A 25,196-nucleotide genomic window follows, 5' to 3' on the forward strand; every position below is an offset into this window, starting at 1 on the left:
TGAAATTTATTTAGTAAGATATTGGATTAAACTAGTCAATAAGTGATTTTACGTAAAGTGTTTGTATATATTTTTGGATACTGTCACAAAATGAACAGTACGTTATACATGAACTAATTGCCAGCAGAAACAATTGAAGCAATTCCCCATAAACTGGAGTACATTTTGAAACAAGTCGGTGAGTACCCATGAGGTGCATTTGAAAACAGATTCTCATATACCATGATGTAACTACACAACAAAACAGTGTAATGAACATAGATACTACGTTCAGTGTGTATTATATGTTATACTAGTATTAGAAGAACATAAAATTTGATGTAAATATCATGAACATCTTTACATTGAGTAGTCTGTGTTATACGTTTTACATGAACACAAAACAACATTGTGAATAAAATACATTCCACTAAAAGTGGTTTCTAACTTTCCCAATTTGTAACCACAAAGTAAAAATCAGAGAGTAACTTTTAATATGTTTTGTATATCATAAAAAAAAAGTTGACAAGCTTTCAGTAAACATTGCCATTTTGTATACAAAAAATCAGATTATTAAAGTATTTCTACTAAATAATTTTGTGAGTATGTATATGGTCTGGTGACTGCTCTCAAGTGCAGAGTTATTTTCATAATAATATTAAAAATACTTTCCTTCACATGGAAAAATTTGATTTAATTTGTGTAACCTTCTCAATAATTAACACACTTTATTCAGTTAAGTTTTATAATTTGAACACAGAAGCCTATACCAAATAACTCTGTGAACATAATATATTCCACTGAATGTGGTCTCTAATACACTAGTGTTTCATCAGCAATCAACCAATAACTTCACATTACAGTGGAAGGAAACACAAAAGTATCTCTGTACAGAAGTCAGAGAAACATGCTTATCACTTCTGACAATAATACAAGTAATTCACAGTGTATGTTGGAGATAATCATAACAACTGTCAATTTTAGAGGCTGCAAATCATTTTCTGTTGAGAACATGTACACAGTGAACCTTCTTGAACTGTTGTTTCAAAGTATTTAAAAGGAAAACTTTTCTGGCATTCATGTAGCTATTGGTAATAAGTTTAATAAAATTTGTCATTGTAAGTCAAACTCTACTTCCTGTGTGTAACATTATCTCATAAAGGAAGACTGTATAATTGGTCTGTACTTGATAAGAGTAACATTAACTCAAGTTTATCAGTTGAAAGGCCATATAACCAATTGCAGTAAGCTTGGACTGATTAGTTTTCTGTCAACTGCAATAACATTTACTTTTTTTTTAAATCAAACCAAGTATGTGTATATTTTGTTTAGTTACGAAATAGTGTATTTTAATTCAACCAACATAAAAACAGTAGCATTTACTGTATGTGTAAAAATGATCTTTATTTCTGGTATATCTGAAGCTAAGAAAATAGAGATGTAAAATAACATCCAATTAAAAAACATTACACCAACAGTCTTTTCAATGACAATTAAACTCAGATCTATTTAGAAAAATATATGCTGAATGTAAGACAAAAATATTTATTGATGGTAAACTACTTAACCTTTGGACAAAAATATGAATAATGAATAAGCTTAACAAAACATATTACGTTTTGATACACACACAATAAGAGTTTAGCAAAGTAGTTTTAAACATCTGCCATCATAATTGTCAGAATTATGTATCAGTAATGTATCCATTCATTACATCAAAAATATTTTGGTAAATACAATAAAGATGAGGAAAGGTACTTATTGCATCATTTTCACTTTGTTTTACTTCAAAATAAACTGAGCCTTTAAAAACTAATGTTTATCTAGATGTTGATTGTAATCTTAAGAAAATGTTGAAATATCTTAAGCATACACAGTTTTTACTACCAGCACTCATAACTGAAGTTGTTTTATTGCTATTACATTATCATATTTGTGTGTTAATTCTACTGCTTGATCATTAGCATATATATTAACTTTGAATGTATTACAGCTAAAATGTTAGACTACACATTAAGAAATATTAAAAAATATGCTCTGCATCATATTCACTTGTGTACACTTTGCTCAATTAATTATGATGATTTGTTTTTGTTTCTGTACAAGTTTTAATACAATTACATTAAGACATTTAAATTATAGTTAATGTTACAAATTTAAAGAATATTCTGTCAAGTTAAATGTTTAACACTCCTACGAAAAGTGGGGCCTAATAGGCCCCAAAGCAACTTGAAAGGTTATTAATATTAGGCTAATAATTTTGTATTTAAATGAAATTGCCATTTAAATCCATTAATGAATGGATTAACGAGATTCCCACTGTCCCTATCTACTATCTGGAGAAATCAGGACTAGAAACGTCTTTTCGTAGGAGTGTTAAACAAAGTTCTTGGAAAGCTGATGTGAACAATGTATATTGACTTAAAGTTCCACACAATCATAAGTATTTTTCTTTTGTTAACAACATGGCACTGTTTCACCAAAGTTTTACCCTGTGCCTTGCCTTACTGGTTGTTTGGGTAGCATGTCTTTAACAGTGTTGAAAAAACTGATTTTTTTAAAGAAGAAATTAGTTCATTCAAACCTGTTCACCTAATACAAACCAGAAAAGTGACAGGAACTGCATTTATGCAAATTATTCATTCTGTGTTGCTTTTGGAATGTCCATTTTTATCACTTTGAAGTAACCTCCTTACCCAACACAATACTGGGTCAATTCACTCTTTTTTTTTTTTGTTTCCTCTGGTTAAAATCTGACTTTGTTTCATCATTTGATACACTCAGGGACAATGAACATTCTACTTGACTTTGTTTCATCATTTGATACACTCAGGGACAATGAACATTCTACTTGACTTTGTTTCATCATTTGATACACTCAGGGACAATGAACATTCTACTTGACTTTGTTTCATCATTTGATACACTCAGGGACAATGAACATTCTACTTGTGCATCATTATTACACTACTGGCAGCAGCTGTAGCTTTCAGTATACAACACCATTTCTAAATGTTTAAACCTACACAAACATCTTCTGTGTTGGACACATTTATAATATGTGTATCAGTATTATGTGGTTGAGTTGTAGTATTTAGTACTAGTAGCATGTATTACAAATTAGAACAGAAAATACAGAAAAAAACTGACATTTCTCCTTTGTAGAAGCTACTAGAATAATTATTTTTTATCCTTCAAGTACATAATCTAACATGATTCTAAATGGAACACACAAAGTCAAGAAACACCTTATATACTAAAAAGAAATTTTGAAACAATGTATACTTTGATTTGTATACATATATATATATATATGTATGTGTGTGTGTGTTGTCCAACTTCTTGTAGTACTAAAGATACAACTCTCAACAAGTAGTCTGTTGTCTAACTGTTTACAATGCTAAAAATCTATCCAAAAACAGTTTTCAAGTATTTCTAAACCTTTTGCAATACATGGACATGTCATAAAGTTTACACCATCTTTCATAATGCAAAAATTTGTGAATATGTTTCTGAGTTACTATGCATAAACACATGGTTCAGAGAAGTACTGAGATTATTTCATTCTAGTTGCCTTCATGCCTTCATTTTCTATAGCAGCTAATACCTTCTCTATCAGTAAGTGGTATGTTGTCCAACTGCTTACAATACAAAAGAAACAACACTATGAATTAGTAATCTGTCATCCAACCATTTACAATACTAAAGACACAACTCTATGAAAGAGTGGTCTGTTGTTGAACAATTTAAAAAACAAAAGAATCAACAATATGAATGAGTAATGCATCATCCAACTGTTTACAAAAGAGATAAATCCATGAAGAAGTGTCCCAATGTTTACAATACTAAAGACAACCATAAGAATGAGTTCTTTGCTGTCCCATTATGTACAAGGTTGTATGTATGAGTTATCTCTTTATAATGCCAACAATATGTATTAGTAAGTCACAGTATCATTTTAAAACATTTATTACAGATAATTTTATGGATTTAACTAGCTAAATCTTATAACTGTGATGAAAATAGTGGGGATATTACTTAACAAAAAGTTTCTATCAGTGGTAGTGACCTGTTTCATTTTGTATAACAAACCGGTGCCATTACTAGAAACTCAGGCTTTGTAGTTTAAATTAAGGGAAAACTGGAAACTGATGTACAAAATCCAAAGAAAAAATCAAAAACCAGGTAAAGGTCAACAGTTCAAATGTAGAGCTGAATATTTTTTGTTTAGTAGAAACAGTTTTTTTAAATGAGTATAGCTTATTAAATTAAAAGTTACATCATACCCATATGATGTCATTGAAGAGTTGCATGGTACAGTCATGCATTTTCTAAATACTTCTCACAAGCAGACATAATACAGTGTGTGAAATAAACCTGTTCATAGAGTAATAGTCAAGTTTTATGGCAGCAGGTCAACACTCCACATCTCAATCATACATTCACACAAATACTCGCTATTAGAAATCGTGTCAACTGCCAGATGCTGTAGTAAACACAAAATTGCAGCTGAGTACCTCCTATCAGTGATGTAGTTTAGTACACAGAAAATTCATTACAGCCAAATACAAGTATTAGAAAACATATATTATGCATTTTATATTAATTCTCAAATATATACATGAATTACTTTGTTAATTATTTTAATGGGCAGTTTGATTTTCCAATTCATTCTTAGAATGTTACATCCTGTACAACTCTTTCAGGAAGGTTTATAGGTCTTCAAGAGCTTTTATACCTTATGCAGTTCTTTCACAGAGTTTTACATTAGTTGTATACACCCACAAAGCTCTTAAGACTTTATACCCTACACAGCTGTTTTTATGTCTTGAACAGCTTTTCAAGGAGATTTTTATACCATACACAGCTCTTTCAGGGACTGTTGACTTTTGATGAGATCAGCTTTTAGACTTAGTGCTTTAAAACCTAGATGTACACTTTAACTGTCCGTGTAATTAAACCCAATACAAATTCTCAATACATAACACAGGCAAAAAAGTTAAAAATTCTTGTGTTTGAGATGGCAGAAACATACAAACATTTTTATATGTTCAAATACTCATAGCTAAAAGTAGCTCTACATGCTCATGCTTACATTCCAACACTGAATTTCTACCATCAACAGGAGTTGATTCTTTCTACATCGTGTTTTACAAACACTGTCAGTGATACAGAAAGTGTTTGGTTCTATAATGAAGCAAAATGGTATTGTTATTGAAGTAATTAAGATAAGCCTTCTTGAACCCACTGAACTGCTCATCATAAAACAACACAATCAAAAGCTGGCTGTACTTCTTCTTCAGTAACTTTAACTTATTTTTTATCTAATGTAAAATAATGAATATTACATCTTCCAGAAAGCACAAACTGTTGAAACCAACCTATAACTCTTCAGTTTCTACTCAGGAAGTTTTTTTAAAAGAGCTTAAATATTTATATAATGTAAAAAAATATACATTAAGACTCAATAAATTTAAGTATGACCTACTGGAATCCTGCACCTTACTGCTTGTTCAATACCTTCTTGGCTGCTTTTATCAGTGGAGTGATTGTTGATAAGCTCTCAGCTTTGGAAAGAAATGGATGTTCAAGCAGCTCATCTGCTGATGCTCGTTTTTCAACATCCACCTCAAGGCATCTGTGGAGAAAGTCTTGTAACTCAGATGATAGTTTGTCTTCATTTTTTATATCTGGTTTCCCATTGGTTGTGATTAAATAAAGGGCTTTAAGGGGGGTTTCATTTAGGTAAGGAGGTTCCCCCTCCACCATTTCTATAACCATAATTCCCAAGCTCCATATGTCCACCTTGTTACCATACTGTTTTCTGGTGACAACTTCAGGAGCCATCCAGTATGGTGTTCCTACCATAGTCTGTCGTTTCTCATCCGGTGATATTTGAGCACAAAACCCAAAGTCTGTCACTTTGACACTTCCATCCATCCCCAGCAGTACATTATCACTCTTGATATCTCTGTGGATAATCCCTTTGGAGTGAAGAAAGACTATAGCTTGAAGTATCTCCCGGCAGACAGCTGCCATCTGTCCTTCTCGCATAACAGTTTCAGTCACAACATCTGTCAAAGCTCCTCCCTCCAGAAACTCCATAACAACCCATAGATTTTCTTCCACTAAGTAACTGTCCAGAAAGTTGACTAGGTTTGGATGCCTAGAAATGTGAAATATAGAAAATATATAAAAGATTCCAAAGCTGAACATTTTTGTGATCCACATTTAACTTAAACCACACAGGAAAAATACTGATTAAGTAAACATTACAGGTATTATACAAAACCTACTGATTAAATAAGTATTATAGGTACCATATAAACACATTAAACTACTGACCAAGTGAACATTACAAACACCATACATGTTAAGCACACAACTACTGATCAAGAAAACAACACAAATGCCACACAGTTACTGATCAAGTAACTAATACAGATAGCACACAAAACCTCAAACTCAATTATTGATTAATATAAAATAAAGACAAGTAGGAAATAAAATTTGTTTACAATAGCTAACAAATTAAAATTTAAAAAAAGCATATAACTCAGCAAAATACCCAGAACTAACACTCAAACCAATGCTTCATTACTACTATGATTAACTCTATAACTGCAGGCAACTTTCATATTCAACCAATCAGATGTTTAAACCCCTTTGCTGCAGCAACAGTGTTTATTCCCTGTGTAGTGTTTTCTTTATTCAAAATTACTAAAACAGTTTGTTTCTTATTTCATGGTAGAATCTTTTATTTTGTAATATCACATTAATTCATCTTTTAATACCATTCAAAAAACTGCTTGCATGATATTTTTAGTCTTACTACTACTCTCAATTATGTAACTTTTCATCTTGATATATATATATATATATATATACACACACATACTTGTAGTGCATATTTATTTGGCATCCAGTATTCACAACTTATTTGAGATAAATCCTGGGGCTTCTCCAGTATTTATAGTTTTGGTTTTCATGTGATAAGTATTGTATTCTAAGCTGACTCAAGGAAAACAAGCCCAACATATTATTGATAGTGGTTCCTTGCAGATCACCAAGCAATGTGATCTTTCACCTGGATGTGTAGCATGGGAGTTCAGTTCGATGTGATGTTAATGGAAATGATCTATCAATAAAAGGCTTCACTCATCTTAGATGAAGGATTATGGTGTTGATTTTATTGGTAACATGGTGCTATGCTTTAACAAAGAACTACTTGTGGCAAATAAACATAAATGTATTTACATGCTGTGAGAATGAATCTCTTTAGGAGGTTTGGTGTAAAAACCTTTCCCTGTTAGAGGTTATGCTGACTTGTTTATTGTGCAAAAAAACTTTGGAATCTGCAGGTAGCTAACCAAAGTGGTTACTGGTAAATATCAGAATGTTCAAAATGCAGAGGTCTGACAGGAGTAAAACTGACTGACAAATTACACATTTACTAACTTTACATTTTAGAACTACAAAACCCTACAATGAATTAATGAGTTGAAGATGGGCCTAAACAACTAGCTCTTGACAAAAGACAATATAGTAGTACAAGAAACTGTTTCAACTTCTGGACTTAACAGATGTGTATACCTACATACTTTGAGAGAAACAAACCAACCAACCATTCAGCATTATTCCAGAAGGCCTTGTAGAGCTACTACTTGAAAACAAACCAAGTTCCTTTGCTACATCATATTCAAGAACTGTTCAGGGTTTATTATTTTCCATTACTCTTGGAAGGAATTTCCTAACATTAGTTCACAAGGATAAAAGGAAAATATGTAATATGCCACACACAAAATAAAATACAAATGGCCTGTGAATTTTAATGAGTTCCTTGTGTTATACATTTTTGTAGAGTATCATACCAATGCTGCTCTCCAAAATGTTAAGCTTTAAGAAATGTGTGATGAAATTAAAATAGCTGATTTATTTTTCATGTTCAAGCTATATAAATTTGTGAAACTAAATTACATGACATGATATAATATTCTAAATGATCTTCCCATTCTTCGTCCTTTTCTTCTGACGTGCCAACATTTGCATATTTTTTTACGTCAGAGTATAACGTTTGATTGATTCATAGTCTTATACATAAAGTATTAATGTTCCATTCTGTAATGAATAAACATGTGCATATAATTTTACTTCATTGAGCTGAGTAAACCATTTTGATATTGTGAAGTACTGTGAATAATTATACCTTTATTTGTGTTGTTAAGTTTCTAGTGTTGTATTATAACTGGCTTTTCTTTTACCTCAAAGTAAACAAATATAAGAATAATACATCTTTGGTAGCCAAACTTAGAGTAAATACTAGCCTCCAAGATACAAATCTGTAACTTGTATTCCAGTATTCTGTCAAATATAGTGCTATTTCAATTACTACATATTACACATGCATGCATGCACACACACATACACCAAAAGATATTGTTACTATTTACACAAAACTACTTAAATTTTAATTATTTTGTTAAAAATTTAACAATAAATTAAAAATATATGTAAAAACACAATGAGTTCTAGTACTTAAAATATTATGAAATGGGTCTGCACTTTTAAGCCATACTTTCTAAACTTTGTCATAAGCCTTAATGATTCTCTCAAATTGATGTCTGGATAACCAGCTGTAAATTCAGAAAGTCCCTCTAGTGGCTAACTTAGCCTTTTTGAAATATTCAGGTAGCAAACTTTCTTTTTAATCTAAATTCCAAGTGTTATGACTTTAGTGAGCTTGAAATTCCATATATTTTTAGACCTAAAAATAGCTTAGTTTCTAAGTTTGTTAAATTACAGTGGAATTCTGTGGTATTCATATAGCAGTTGAGGATTTTTGGTTATTTCAAAATGTACCTATGAAACCTACAAAAATATTAATTTCACATATTTCATGTGCAAAATGTGATAAGGCTTAGCAACCTGCAGCAAGCAGAAAATGAGTACAAAGTTCATAACTAGAAGAAATAACTATTTGCAATACTTCTTTACTTACTGTTCTATGTTTTAAGAACTTATTTTTGTTAATAATGTGTATACATGTGTAATGTGTTACAAATAAAATGTGATTATATTTTACAAAATACTTGCCCACTGAAAAACAGCCAAGACAGGTAACTTTGTAAAGACAAAAAGTTAGTTTTATATTTTTAAAAACAGTAATATCTGCCATTGTCATTGCAACTTCCATACTGTTAGCCAGGCATGACTGAAAGGTCAATATAATAAAAATAATAAATACATAAATGTATAATGTTATGAGATTTAAGCTATTTAGACTAAACATCATGTATTTTTGTGTTACAATCTGTAGTTATTCTATAATGAAAAAAGCATATTTTATATATCTTTCCTAAATTTTTATGGTAGTTATCAGGTCAGTCAAATCTACCAAAACCTGTATAGAGATTTGATAGAGAAAATAACAGATAAAATATAAAAGTTTTTTAAGAAAGTTTCATAATTATCTGGAGGTTATAAAGATTTTGCATATGAAATTTGAAAATTTGTTTTTTTTAGTTTGGAATATTTTCTGTTTGGTTTAGATTAACTAGATTATCAAAAGTATAACACCAGTATAAATTATATGTAACACTCTCTAACAGCTAAAAACATAAAATAGCTCTGACAGTGTAACTTTATAACAAGTATAGGCTGAGTCAGTAGGACAATACAGGTAATAGAGGTAAAAAATAAGGCTTCTGGAGATAAAAACAAAATAAATTGATACCAAAATTGTACAGTTAACAGTCTTTAAGCAACACCTGTCCCTTACACACATTGTCAATTTATAGAATGGTAAACCAAAAGTTACAAAGTTAAATACTAGTTTAAATGCATTGGAAATAAATACAAAAGATATCACTGTGATAATAAAATTTAAACAAGAAAGTAACAACAATGGTGAATAAAACAAAATAACGACATAAACTAATATAACTAAACAAATGACCTAATACTATACTATAAAAAGAATTGTTATACAACTTACAATAGCTTAAAAGTAAAAATTATAGTAATTACCACAATAAAGTTATTCATTATCATCTTAAAAACAGTTATGAAATTTAAATGTAAACATAGTGTTGAAAATTCTGTGATAAACTGTAAAATTGTTAATCCCAGAACTGAATTTCCACAAAACTGAATAAAATTTGGTGTTCAAAATACAGGGTGTTCGAAAAGTCACTGTGCAGTTTTGAAAGCAGCAAGAACAGCATTCATTTAGTCTATTTCAAGCCAGCACCTGATAGCGGTGTTTAGAAACAAAATAAGAAAGATCCTAGCCTGTATTGATGCCAATGGGGGTCATTTTCGACATTGTTTATAATTGTCATTCAAATTTACCTCCTGTATTCCATATTGAAACATGTCTGTTAATAAACATACAAGTGCACAGTGACTTTCCAAACACCATGTACAATATGAAAAACCTCATTTGCAAACTTTATTTTAAAAAATCTTATAAATATTGAACTAATTTTAATCTAATAAACTATCACTAATAAACACTGTTGCATTACTTATTTGGAAAAAGAGATGTTTGTAGCTTCAAAGTGTTTGTTGAAAACTATGAACTTAAATGTTTGATTAATGATGCTTGTATGTTAAAACCAGATAGTGTGGTTTGTTTGTAGTAAAATAACTGTTTCTTGAGAGGTTTCTGATAGGTAACTTTGTTTAGCTGTTAAACTTATTGATAACACTACGTAACACAAATTCTGTTCCTGGATAGTATGTGTTATTTCTTAATTGCGTATGTTGTAAAAGTACAGAAAATAGCCATTACTCCCTTCAAACTTTGCTTTTGTGACCTGGATAATGAAATTTAGAAATTAACTTATTTTCTATATAAAAACAGGCAAATTTGCCCATTTACATTTATATAAGGTTTGAATAAAACAACATATGAATCAAGATTTACATGTATTTATACAAAAGTTATACAAAAATGAACAAAAATTTTTAGAAGTGAGTAGTTTTTCAAGACTTGCGAATGTAACAATAATCACTTTTGTCTATCAGCCCCCAAATATAGTCTCCCATCATGTTTCTGTTATATGCTCCCAGGTCACAAAAGCAAAGTTTGAAGGGCAAAATAGGTCTTTTTCATTTACTATAGGCATAAGCAATTGGGAAATAACACTTTCTGCCCAGGAACAAGAAAAAGTAAGAAATTTGTTACATAGTGTTATCAATAAAAGAATGCTGTTAATATCTACAGAAATACAAGTACTGAATAAAGGTTTGTTATAGTTTCTCCTACTAAGATTTATTATCAAAATAAATTGAAAATTGAATGAATATAAATCTGCAACTTGTAGTCTTAAGCATGGCCTTCTAAAACAAAGGCTACTAGAAGATAACGACCATTAACCATTTGATCGTTTAATATTATTAGTATTGTGTTTACCAGTTTTATTCTTAGTACTAGTGTGTTTCATCTTGTTAAAGAGTTCTGTTGGAATTAAAAATAATATATTACTAAAATGCCTCATAAATGTTTCATTTCTGGTTGTACAGGAAAAGTCTAATAAGTACATTAATAATGTGTTCAGATTTACTCAGGATGAAGAAATGTAAAGAAAATGGGTAAAAAATATTCATAATGATTTTTCTTGTTTTAATGATTTATCAATCATTTCAAGAACCAAATTCTTTATAATATAAAGGAAAATCTCAATGATACTGACAGTGCTGTTGAAGACAAAGCTTCAGTATTAGAGACATGCATTTCCCACATATCTTTCCCACTATTTTTATAAAAACAGGACACTGTAAGAAGAGTGAAAATTAAAAGTTGAAATACAAAAAAGAAAGAAAAACATAATAGTTTAGTTAAATATTAATCATAACAATATCACCTCTTTCCCTGACTTATTACTAAGTGTTTGTTATAAAATAGAAGCTTTAAGAATAAAAGTGGAATCTCAAATTTCATTTAGAGATGGTGTTTTGCTGGTGTAGCAACAAATACAACTGAAACAGTATACAAACCTTTATGAATTTAGCAGTCTTTTGTCTGATATTTTCTGCAAAACTACAGTTGATGGGGTTGTATGTCTAGATAATTCTAGATTTAAAGTTTTGTGCATTATTGATTATAAAAATTATGTAAACAGAATGCTTTTTTTGCAACATTTTTCCAGACAGTGCAAGAGAAAACCTGACTTAACTATTGTTTTTCATTTTTGATACTGTACCTATTTTAAGGTTCTTCTGCAACAACTGGATAAATCAGAAGAGTAATGGAAAGTATTGTCAAATATGGTCAAAGTATAAATGCAAAGTAACTGAATTTATAATCCTCTGAAAAAAACAAATCAAGTAAAAGTTGCTCTAGATCTGTCTGATGAAACAACAGTTGCTACTCTTGAACTAATCTGGCCTTGAGATAAGGACTTGCAGGAATGGATGAGAGTGGCACTTTTTTTTATAAAACAGTGCTGTTGTGTTTATATAAATGTAAAAGATCCAAACACGAGTCCAAGTTACCATGCTGAGAGACAGAACCAAACAGTGGATGACCTTAAAATAAAAATGTTTGATAATCTCATTATCTGGTTTAAAGTTTGGACTGATTTTCTCTTCAGGAGACCTAGAAATGCAGGTAAACTGACCAAAAACATATCAGCATGCACAATGAGAGAAAAACTGAATATCTCTTGAAAAACAGTGGAGCTAAGTACATGCTTCCAGGTAAATTTCTGACTAATGACTTAAAGCCAAGGTTAAGCCACTACCAATTCTTCATGGACAGTGACTACCACATCTCTGTTCCAGCAGTTCTTGAAGCTAAGAAGAAGCTCTGTATCATAAATATATTCTGATTTAATTCTACATTATTAGGCCAGAGAAAATTTGTTGACATTTTTCCTATGTATCAAATGGTCTCTTTACCATCCTTTTGAAGTGAAGAATAAGCTCCACCTGAGTGTTCCAGTATATTAAAATCAGGTATGTTTCACAACATTTATGACAATGATGCAGTGCTTGTATACATATTTGGTTATTGTGGTAAACAAACTTGTAAATTTCACACAGGTAGTGAGGAATATGTGCTTATTACGCTTGAGTTCCAACATGAATGGCACAGGCATGTTTTCTCTTAGTGATCGCACAATCTGTTGTAGACTAACATGGCTATCAAAATACATGGTTTTGGCTAACACTTCTTGCTACGTCAGTGAGCAGTAGCTAAATCTATATCTATTAACACAAAATATTAATACAGTAATATTCTTGTAAGACAAAATACTTTTAATTTTATTAACAGGAAGACCAGTTCAAAGATGACTAAAATCAAAGATTTCAATTTTTTTACACCAAAGTCTTTAATTTTGTCTTTAAATTCAATGGAATCACCAAAGATATTGAACAGATTAATACCATTTCTTACTTTTATAATATTACAAGATTTGAATATATGCACCTTTTAATTTTGCATACCTTTACCAGCCAGAATGGATAAAAATTTTTGTTAACATCAACAATAAACATATGACTGTTTGTTGATTTATAAAGTTTGGGAATCTAAAATCATCCAAGTGTCACACTGTAAGGTTTTTCAGAATGGACAAATCTATAATATGTTCGTAAACCTTGATACTTAAAGGTTTTACTGTCTACAGATAAAACCCTAGTTCTTTACATAAAGTTGTAATATAAACAAATAAAAACTATTTACTTGTTTAGTGCATTTCTAATTAAGTTTAAAACATTCCCAGGATTTAGGACCTTTACAACGTCAATTTTACTGGTGAGTATGTGATGAACAGAATAAATGACAGATATAATTATGATCTCTTTTAGTTAATTTTCATGGTTTTTCTTTTATGTTGCCAAACCAGTTTATCGAATAAAGGTCAGTCTGAAAATAAAACTTTTTCACTAAAAATAAACATATCACCTGAATTTGGGGAACAGCATCATTGATCAAACACTTGAGTTCAAAGTTTTCACAATGATTCTGACTTTACAAACTTTCCATTTCAATTTCATTATTTCTAATTATGCTACTATTCAACTGCCAAAAGCTTATTAAATACAATAGAATGTATTCAGTATTACAGGATTTTTTTGAATTCTGTAAACATTCTCATTTTTCACAAAAGAGGATTCTCATACTGCATTTTGAATACCAGATTCATCTAGTTTTGCAAGAAATTCATTGATCTTTTGGTTCACAAATCTGGTGGAATATTACAACCTCTACAGAACTTTCAGCTGTACACTTTAATTTCTTAAAAACTGTTTAATAAAATAATGAATCACTGAAGTATAGCAACCATCATTAGTTTAAAACATTACTACAGTTAACAGATTTCTAACTTACATCATTATTTAAATTACATTAGTGTTCTTGCCAATCACTTTGTCATATTTACCACTGTTGTTACTTCCTTTAATAATTCTTATTATTCTTGGGAGCTTTTTTAGATCTTACACAGTATACTTTTTGGCTACTACAGAATTTATCTTTATTACTTCCAGTTGTCTTCTCCATTTCTGTTGGAATATGAGAGGGATCAATTAGTCAAGTTGGTTGTATTAGGCACATTTCTTAATAAATTATTTTTATTTTTAGTACATTTAACTTGGATCCAACATCCTTAATATTCACTACATGATTCTCTTATTCACTGTATTTCTTTATTATTATTTTGTACATTCATAAACATTTTTTTGCTGAACCAGCTGTACTGTTGTTTTGCCCAACTTTATACCTAAACAGTAACATGTCTATAACTAATTATCTCATATGTTAACCCTTTTATAATGGTCTCAGTATAATATACACAAGTTCATCTACACGTGTGCACACGTTAAGTATTTGCACTATAACTTTTGATACAGCATGTGTATTTTCAAAAAAACATTTGATAGACTTTTAATAAAGATTACAAGCTTTTTGTACAAAAACAGATTTTTAATGAGATATATTTACTAAAAATTTGGTTATGAAAATAAGGGCTGTTTCTTTACTAGTCTGAATGTAAAGTGATGTCACTTTATGATTAAAAACTATTCTTCATTCCAAAAATCTCAAATATCATTTGTGTAATCTCCAAAACTTCTTAAATACATTTCAAATGTTTGTTTTCAGTAACACTATTTTATGTTATTTTATATTACTTTAACTATGTGGGGTCTGTCACTTAAACAACTTTGTAATAATCATAAAAAATTAGGGAATATAAATTATGGTTTTTTGTGCTAGAATGACTATATATCATAACATGAAAATACAAATATTTAGTCTAAGTGACTTAAGTCTCATAGCACTATATACTTAAATATATATTTATTATTTTCTATTATACTGACCTTCCAGTCATGCATAACCAACATTACATACCTTGCACTGACACGGTGCACACGCACTCAATGTTATATACCCAATAATATAAAACTGACCTTTAGTCTTCCCTGTCTTTGCTGGGTTTAAGTGGACCAGTATTTTGTAATATACAGTCACATTATTATACATTATATATGTACATAGATTATTACTATTTAGAAATAAATTATTAAACTTATTTTTCTTAAAAAATAAAACAATAAATTAAGAAGTAAAGCAAACAATTATTTCTTCTAGCTAGGATCTTTGAACTCAGTTACTGCTAGACATAGGTTGTTAAGCTTTTAAACATTTCACACATGGAGGATGTCAAACAATTTTTTTTTAGCTTTTACACATACAGTTGAATAACCAAAAAAACATAAATAACTATACTAATACCACTAATTTACACTATAATTCAAAAGGCTTAGTACCTATGATATATTTAGGTTTTTGAAAAATAAGAAACTTTGTTTAAACTAAAGACACAACCTACTTTCTCGAAGTCTTGGTTCAAAAGAATGTGGTAGCCTTTCACAGATTAAAATGGCTGAGAAAACCACTAGGGGGCATTGGAAGCTGTCGATTGTTTATTCACGTCATATATTGAAGTAAGTGTATATAAAGGACTGTTTCCAATAATGGAAGACAGTGAAGGGGCCACTGTGTTTAATTCAGTACACAAACAATATCTCAAAAAAAAAAAAAGAAAAAAAAGATATGAGGTTCTTATTTCATATTCTAGCTTTGTTAATATTGGTAATTTGACTTCCTAATTTGTATAAAACAACAGATTTAGTATTTTGATATCATAAACATCTAATTTCAAGCAGTGCTGCATTCAACGTGCACGACTCATTGCAATCTACATTTACGTGTGTTCTTTCAATATTTACTTTTAAATTAAGAAATTAACTCTCACATAATGTTAAAGCTGAATTACAATCCATAATTTAATTCCAAATTTATTGACATAAATTCATAAAATACTACATCAATAAAATTTTAAATTCAGTCAACAAATGTAATGACATGGCTTTTGACCTATGACCTGTTGCAATAGGGCTACGCTAGTCAAGTTGGAATGGAATTTCATTAGATACAAGACATTGAAGGATGGTGAAATGTTATGTAACACCAAACTTATGATAGCACAAGAGGTAAACCATTTGTGTTTGTCTTTCATAGTTAAAGTGTGCCATATTCTTTGTTTAATGATACTTTCATTAAGACTACTAGTTAGAATGTAAATATATTTATTATCTATAACTTTATTAACACATCATAATGTATAGAGACAACATAAGACATACATAAACATCTGGATTATAGCTGAAAGTATACCTAACAGCGAAAGTAATCAAGTGACAAAAAATATATTTTAATCTTTCTAAGTAAGAACACAATACTTCATTATTAGTACTCATTACTGAACTGCTTTTTTCACTTTCAAAAGGTTTAACTAATTGCTACGAATAACAGTATTACATTTCATGATAATTTCACCAAAGATATCCTGTTAATACTGTATCTCTATGTTTAGGTATATTAATAACAGCTTTTTAACCTATGATTATCCCAGTTCCCCTTTAATAATTTGTGAATATTTAGTCTCATCTATATTCCAACAACATTATGCTTTCTGCTTAAGTTACCTGTTTTCTCTCATGACTAGAATCTCTGTTATAATTAGTTCTTTCTTAGGTTGCTGTTGTAAATCCATGGTCTTAATGGCTACTTTCCTGTATGTATCCTTTTCCACAGCTGTGTACACCAACCCTGAAGCTCTTTACAACACAAAGAAAAAAGACAGATATTAATATGCACTTTTATATAAGTTTAACACTCACTTTGGAAATAATTCATCAATTCAAACTAAAATTAAATTTAGATTAAACATTTCACCACCAAATCTCTTATTCAATCACATGCTCAAAACTTACCCTGTCCCAATCTTCTTTTCAAGGATGTACTTTGAATGGGGATCATCTGGATTTACAACATCCACTACAGAAAAAAATTGTCATTTATTCTTATATTTTAAAAAAATCTTTAAAGTTTCAAATGAAGAATGAACAAAAGTGAAGAACTGTTAACTATTTTTGTACCATAACTTCCTGCCATAACATAAGTCATTTTGAATGTGGATGAAATGAAAAATAATTTTTCCTTTATTAAATTGACCATTTACCATATATTTCTTTATTAGAGGTGGAGGTGACAATTTTTAAAATATTCATATTCTGTCTGGTCTCTTCCCCTCAAATTACCTATAAAAATAGAACTGTAGTTGAAATGTTCAGACTTAAAATACTGTCATTTGTTTTGGATCAAGTAAATAAAATAAAAATACATTGTTAACCCTAATGTTCATTTGAATCCCCCAACTGTAAATTTGTTATGGAGCAGAAAAATTTCCCAGTAAAACAGATAAAACTAATCAATATAAGAAATAAGTCAGCAAACCAGTAATATTTATCCATATGTTTGCTTGTTTCTAAATTAAATACTTTGAAAACACTGAATTCCAGAAACTAGTGGAGTAAAAAAACATCTTCAATTCACATAACTGCACTATTTGTTTCACAATTTCCAAACTTCCAAAACTATCAAAATTGTTATATATTATCCAAAAGTTGATTTGATTTTCTTTTTCACAATCTGTTTGCTACAGAGCTTTTTTCCTTATACACTGTAAATTTCTAAACTTTCAGTTATTATATTAGCAGCTTTTATTGATTACATCCCTTTATATAATCAAACTATAGTATGACATTTTTATGTGCTTTGTAGGGAAAATAAGTTTGTTAATCATTGGTTTTCATGCTTGTTTGTTTTGCACTTTACAAAAACTCCTGTTCATAGTTTGAAACTAAAAACTAAGCTTACCAAATTTAGGGATTGGGAGGCATATCTTTTGAAACACTTGTACTTCATATCCAAAAATTGTACAGAGGTAAATTTCATAAGATAAATATTATTTATACTAATTGTAACAATATACAAGATATTTTCATTTGAAATATATTTCAATAAAAAAAAATCTAATATTTGGAAGCTTTAGACCTATTACTCATAAGCATGTGTAAAATCTGGTTTTCAGATCAGTGATTACAGATATACTGCACAAAAACACATTGTATTAAAGAATTATGATGTTTCATGCTTCAAGTGACTGTTTTAAGATATATGATGATGTTTCTGGGTAATTAAGTTTTACAAATGAAAATGCAGAAATTATAATGAGTGAAAATGGACTGGGAAAGGGATTAATTAACATTATTATATCATTTCAAATAATAGACACCATCTTAATTCTTTTCCTTTTCAAATAAAAAATAACTGTTTGCCAAATTGCAAGACATTTTTTTAAATACATGTAGCAAATATCATTCTTTATAAACCAAAATATCTCAAGTTTGTGTGAGTTTTGTAAATCAACACCAACTCAATTTTTCCACAGCTTCCTGTTGAGACATTTCACTCCTTTTTTCTTCTTTTTTCCTCCTTATTAATAATTCAGACTCTTCATCAATAATATCATGACCATCAGAGTTCTTTTCTTGGATAGATGAACTGCAGTTATTGCTGGCCTGGAGAATAACCATGATCCTGATTAAAATAATGTGCAATATACTAGGCATTTTAAATTTTCTGTGTTTATACAATATTAAATTTATATTAATTTACATTTATCACTTCTGCTTAACTAAACTAATTGTAAAGGTATCCTTGCTCTCACTAAACATAATTTTATACACAAACCATTTGCAATGTCTAAACAGTTAGTTAATACATCAGTCTCAGGAAATAAGAAGGAAATTAGCAAAGTTGAATTTCCAAAGATGATTTACAATATTATATTTCCTAATATTTACATTAAAAACAGCTCATTCATGCTACAATTAACAATAGTATCAAACATTTTGAAGGTTTACAGAATATGCATGGCTTGACATTAAGAACTATCTGCCTGTCTGGGATAGGTAAAAATAATGCTGGACAAGTATAGTTGACATGTTACCTACCATAAAAGGTAGGTATCATTTTAGAACATATCTTCCTACATAGAAATTAAACTTGTTTTTTGTAATTGCATTTTATAACTGGAATACCATTTTCATTGGATGCAATGTATGTTGGAAGTTTGACTGGAATTTGTCAAACCCCTTGCTGTAAATGACAGGTAATATCATCAATGTTTATCTAAGCTAGCTGAATTTAAGCAACTTAGGAATTTATTCTTTCATGTTTTTAGCTATGGCATAGAGTTCATAGAATTATTCCGAGTTTGGGTTGTTTTTTTCCGAGTACAAATTTTTAACTCGTAACTTCATCTCTTGACTGAATCTGAAATCTAATTACAATCATGGCTATTGAGGATTCCCTCATGTTTAGTTGTTTGTTCTCTTTTCACCATTCAATGAATGATACTTTTTCAATCATATCAACTAACATTCTATTGTTTACATCATAAATGGCAGCCTATAAAGACAAGGAACAACTATTACAGAGAAATAAATTTCAATTTATAACTAATAAGGTCTCATCAAATTATGTTTTTGTTTTATTCATTTAACATTTCATTTTATCACATTTACATTCTGAAAATACATTTCACTACACTTACATTCACTAAAAATTCATAAAATAGCTCAAGTGACCATACGCAAATAAAAACACATTATTAACCCCAGTTTATACAGTACTGTATAAATGTTTATTAACAATGCATTTTATAATACACTTTGACTTATTTATAATTTACAAAAAAAACATGATGCTTTAGTGGCTGGCAGTCAATAGGTGAAATGGGAGGATCCTCTTCATTCTGAAAAAGCAAAATCTTTCCTGAAGGATAACTACTTGATGATCAGAATTGGTAACCTTATAAACAGGAGTCCAAACTTTGCTGCAGCAATAATAAACAAAACAGGCTTTTACAATTAGTACTGACAAATAACTTAACAAAGGTTTCATTAAGAAAACAATTTTTATTACATTCATAAAATCTGAATCAAAATGTTTACTGAAATTTTTCAATGATACAGAATCATTTATAAAAGGATAAGTGTATTTTACTGAGAAATCTTGCCCAAAAATAATGATTCATACAGTTATGCCATTCAGTTTTCTTTGTGTCTTGGAGCAAAAGCACTCCAGCCATCACTTTGGTTTTGTTTAATTTATGCCCATAAAGGAACATCTAACAAATACTGAAGGATGACTGGATAACACTTGTTTACACTGGTTGCCTTTTTCCACCTTTATTTCCAGGTAAACGATAGATGATGTCATGCTGATCCCAATTTTTTCTTCTAATTTTGTTACAGAATTGGGAATCTTATTTTACACATAGTACATTTCACATTATGCAATGAAAACTTCCCAGAATGTGGTCAACTACAATGTCAATAAAAACAACTTCTGACCACTGCTGAAATGAAACAGCTAGATCCTACTTGTTGCTATTTGACTATACAAAAAAACATGATTATCCATATAATGCCTGCCTCTCACAGGAAAAAAAAAACTTAATAAAAACAACATTAAAACAAATTATAGCCTTGGCCAGATAAATTTTTACTCATATTAAGGGTAAAACATAGTGATGTTTGATCTTAACATAAATTCCACCACCTATACTTTAGTTGTTTACATAGACTGCAAATTAAATTTTACTTGTACTGAAAATTTATTTGTGTATTTCTCTAAAACAACACAGATGTCATAAGACTTATTTTCTACATCATTTGTTTGAAGTAACTTCTCATGACTAAGAAAGGGTCTTATGATATTATGAAAGTTAACAAATTTCACCATATCAATTTACTTATTTAATCATTACATTAAACCAAGCTCACGAGATTTAAGTTCCTTATCAAAACTTACTAAATCAACCAAGTTAATAAATTTTCTATTAGATTAACTAACAAAGCTTACCATATCAATTTAATTAAAAGCTATTTAAACTAAAAATCATTTCAAAAAAAGAAACAGCATTTAAATACTGGAAAACTCAGACTTTTCAAAATGTTTAAAAGGTAAAATTTCCTTAATTTTTATCACTGGTAAATCTGTATAAAACTCCATTTGCAAATTTTTCAGGATCTTATTTTGATGCTTTCTAGCTTTCAAAAACAAGTTGGGTTGCACTTAGTACAACCTTTTTATATTTTCTATTGTTAATAAATTACTAACAAAAACAAAGAAACACATTGTTTCATTCATACATTTCCTTACAAACAAACTGTTGAGATTTTTGAACTTGCAAAACTGTAAAATTTCAACTTTTCATAATTATATAGTAACATATCAGTATTTAGATACATCCAGGTAACTGTTTTTCATCATTTCTGTGTAGATGTTCTGTATTTAGCTACCAATAAACTTATAAGTATGTGGAAAAGATACAAACTTATGCTAGTCCTCTATGTTAAGAGTTGGTACAGATATTCATGTGCATTTGTACATAAATTTATCTCCCTTCAATATGTTTAACCTTTTTTATAAGTTAACAGTCCAATACGTAATGCTTATTGTTTCAGTCTTCTTGGGTAGACTTATCTTTCTCCAACTTCAATAACCAACGAAGTCCTGTTAACATATTTAGGAGATGAAGAAATCACAACTTTTCAATAAGTGTTCTTTCTCAAATTTTCTGTTTACTTCTATAATGTTTCAAATCACTTGGATGATCATGGTCAAGTATATGAAGCTTAGCCTAAAACATGCATAATGCAATTCTTTATGCACTTTAAAAATCATCTACCAATGAACAGTTAGTTGTTAGAGAAAATTTCTATTCACTTTTAAAAACAATGTTATAATGTTTTCTTTGTCTATATGTGTGTATCTCAGGAATTTGACTAGGTTGAAAACAACTTAAGGAAACGGTAAATAACAAATACACAGAGAAGTAATCTGGGTGTTTAGTAACAGTAGGTTTGTGAGTTTTAAATAGTAAAGATTCTCCAGTTCTTCACTTCCCAACATCTGGTTTATGTTTAAGTGTGGCAACATCTTTGATGAACAAATTATGGTTGTTTTTACTCATTTATTCTTTTGCTTTTGGGAAAGTTTTTGGTGGTATTTTATCTGTGTGTCTAATTTACAATTTGTTTACCTCCTTAAAATCAGTAATTTCTTCCAATATCTATTGTGTATTATGAGTGTATGGAATAAAGGATATCATTTTCATTCAGGATTAGCTGCCTGTGTTTAGTTTATTCTTTTGCAAAACATTTCCTGCATATAATGTGTATTGTACATACTTATAATACACCTGCTGGAAATCAAGAGTACCACAAACTATTCCATGGACAGTTCACAATTATATTGTTAAAAATAAACATCAGTTTTAAAATCACAAAAAATACTTTAGAAAAAAAATTCAGGCTTCTCTTACCGTGTTGCAGTTTTCCTTGAAAGCTTTGTCTTTAGTAGCATAATTTTCACAATCCAAAATATTTTTCTGCCCAATAGCTTTGGAGTCACCATAATTTTCACCTAAAGATAATGAAACAGTTTAAATAGAACATATTATACTCATCTCTTTAATGGCAAGCAGGAACTTTGGTTACCAAGTTAAATTTTTTAATAATTTAATTTGAGGTCAAGAGTTCTAACTAAACAGGAGTTTCAAACAAGTAGACCGAATAAACTCATAATATAAAACTTGAGTGATTATTGTATTGGTATTTGAAAAATATGTACCGAGAAAATAAAAAATAAAAGACTAAATGAGAAAGAAAACTTTGGTGAAAAGAGTCACTGTTTCAGAGTTTCAGATGGACTGAACATAATGACCAAGTCTCACCCACCATTTTTTCACTTTGCCAAAAACTAATGTTAGACTAATGTGATGAAAATAAAAACAACACAATAAGATTTTCATGAAGATATTCTCTACAGCTGTCTCCATATTAATAATGCTTACTTGCAGTTAGTAGTCAATACCTTTGACAAATATTGAGCAAATAACTTCATAATGTTGTCAGTACAAATTCCCAATGTGTCTATAATAAAATTTCCATCTTCTGAGTAATTTAGTTGTTATGTCACTAATCAATACATTATTCACCTATCACTAATCAATACATTATTCTTTCAAATACACAGTAGTGAGACACAGGGTGCCATTATTCAAATAAGCTTCTACAGTTCTTAAAAACAGTTTATAGAGTGTATAGTCAAATACAGGTATTTTTTATTTCCACTTCACCAATGATTGTGTACTGGTTGTATTCTCCAATCACTTATTAAATAATAAACAATATACAGGTTGAACAGCCTTGAAATTAGGCACTCTTAGAGCCTACTAAATACAATCCTGTTAATTGCAATTTTCTGCTTTCTACAGTTTGCAAAATTTCCTGTGTCGTTTGCTATGAACTTTCTTATAAATAATTATATTTGAAATTTTTGCACAATTTCACTTAAGAAGCTGTTAAAGTGTAGTTGCATTTAAGAGGAAACCACTGTATTGAATTAGCATCCTGAATGTTAAAAACAAAATGTAATTGAATTGCTTTTTTTTTTACATTGACCCTTAAAGAGCACCAATATTTGAAAAATAACAATTTTCAAATTTAGCCTAATTCAAAGATATATAACCTCTTCTTACCTAAATAACTCACTTTTTTTCTTTTAAACTTTTTACTAAATTAACCTGTAGTAAGTGATTAAAAATCCAGTTTATTTTCATTCCATTTCCATGGAATTAACCCTACAATCAAGCCAACTTTACAAATTTTCCCTTAGAGGGAAAGAGCAATTAACCAACAAAACTACACATTCATTCCACTTCTAGTACAGAAAAGTTATATGAAGTAACAAAGGAGACCTATAGGGGATGAAAGGTGGTAGATGGGCAATATACTATCACAAGATCTCTTCCAATTCCAACCCACAACATCACCTTTTTTTCCAAAGGTAGTTTACAGTTGGTGCAATCATCATAAGGCAGAACCAAAGGTGGAACTTTAGGACTTCTATGATATGCATATCATTGCACCAGCTATAATAACCAACAACAAAACAATATTTGATAGACTCCCTATGCCAACTTTGCTTCAAAAATGTATGGACTGCAATATCTAAAACCATAACAAGCTATTGAATCACAATCTGTAGAAGATGTCCCAGGTCTTCATTTGCCAGCAACAAAACCATTTGTTGGACTATTGTTGATGCTGTGTGCACCTTTAATGAAGGTGCTGCATCCAAAATAAGAGTCCTTTAAGCAATGAAAATGACTGTAGGACCATACACAAAAAATGTCTTGAGAAAATTGATTTAGAAAGTGTGAAAGGAACAAAAAGAGCTACATCCAAAAAAAGGAAAGCAGGAACACATCTCACATAAATGTCAAGAAGGACTTTGAGGAAACTGCTACCAAAGAAAGAAGTGAATGTTTCAGAGGGATATTAGATGAGAAATGAATTTAGGATGGCTTCTGGTTCCCACATTGGAACTGAGATATTTTAATATGATAAATGCCCATGTTTATTTCAAGCTTACTCTCATTTAAGTGCAGAATAATTTCAACAGTTATTTTCTCAAAATACAATTTTTGCTGAGGTCATCAATTTATTAGCATGATGACTTCACCATTAAAGCCAGTATCAACATAAATTTTAGCACATTTGTTGATATTACATTCTTCCATAGCTTACATTTTTTAAAATTCAAAATCTTTACCAGTTGTCTGGATACGAGTCTAATGCCACTAACAAAGCCATTAATTAAAATTAATTTTTCTCAGCTGCAAAGCTTTAATTCAAGCTACAAGAACGTTCACAAAGATAATGTGTATCAATTTCCTAAGGTTTTATCATTCCTAAGTCATGGTGTTAAAACAGTTTATGCT

The 25,196-nt window shown here is 29.8% G+C and overlaps 1 protein-coding gene across 7 annotated transcripts in view; it reads right to left on the reverse strand.

The window, feature by feature from the left end:
* Positions 1–1,364: 1,364 nt before the first annotated feature.
* LOC143250552 (serine/threonine-protein kinase PAK 1-like) overlaps positions 1,365–25,196 on the reverse strand; it is a 63,018-nt gene continuing 39,186 nt past the window's right edge. For 4 of the 7 annotated variants that reach the window (XM_076501279.1, XM_076501281.1, XM_076501280.1 and 1 more), the window contains 5 exons: positions 22,734–22,834; positions 18,774–18,918; positions 17,269–17,332; positions 16,981–17,112; positions 1,365–6,145 (listed from right to left, as the gene is read on the reverse strand). In XM_076501279.1, coding sequence (XP_076357394.1) covers positions 5,482–6,145; positions 16,981–17,112; positions 17,269–17,332; positions 18,774–18,918; positions 22,734–22,834 — 1,106 coding nt within the window. In that variant the 3' untranslated portion in view covers positions 1,365–5,481. The remainder of the gene's footprint in view (positions 6,146–16,980; positions 17,113–17,268; positions 17,333–18,773; positions 18,919–22,733; positions 22,835–25,196) is intronic. The other 3 variants (XR_013028241.1, XM_076501283.1, XM_076501282.1) reach the window with 3 other exon arrangements.

This window comes from Tachypleus tridentatus, chromosome 5 (assembly GCF_004210375.1).
Source record: "Tachypleus tridentatus isolate NWPU-2018 chromosome 5, ASM421037v1, whole genome shotgun sequence".
Lineage (NCBI taxonomy): Eukaryota > Metazoa > Arthropoda > Merostomata > Xiphosura > Limulidae > Tachypleus > Tachypleus tridentatus.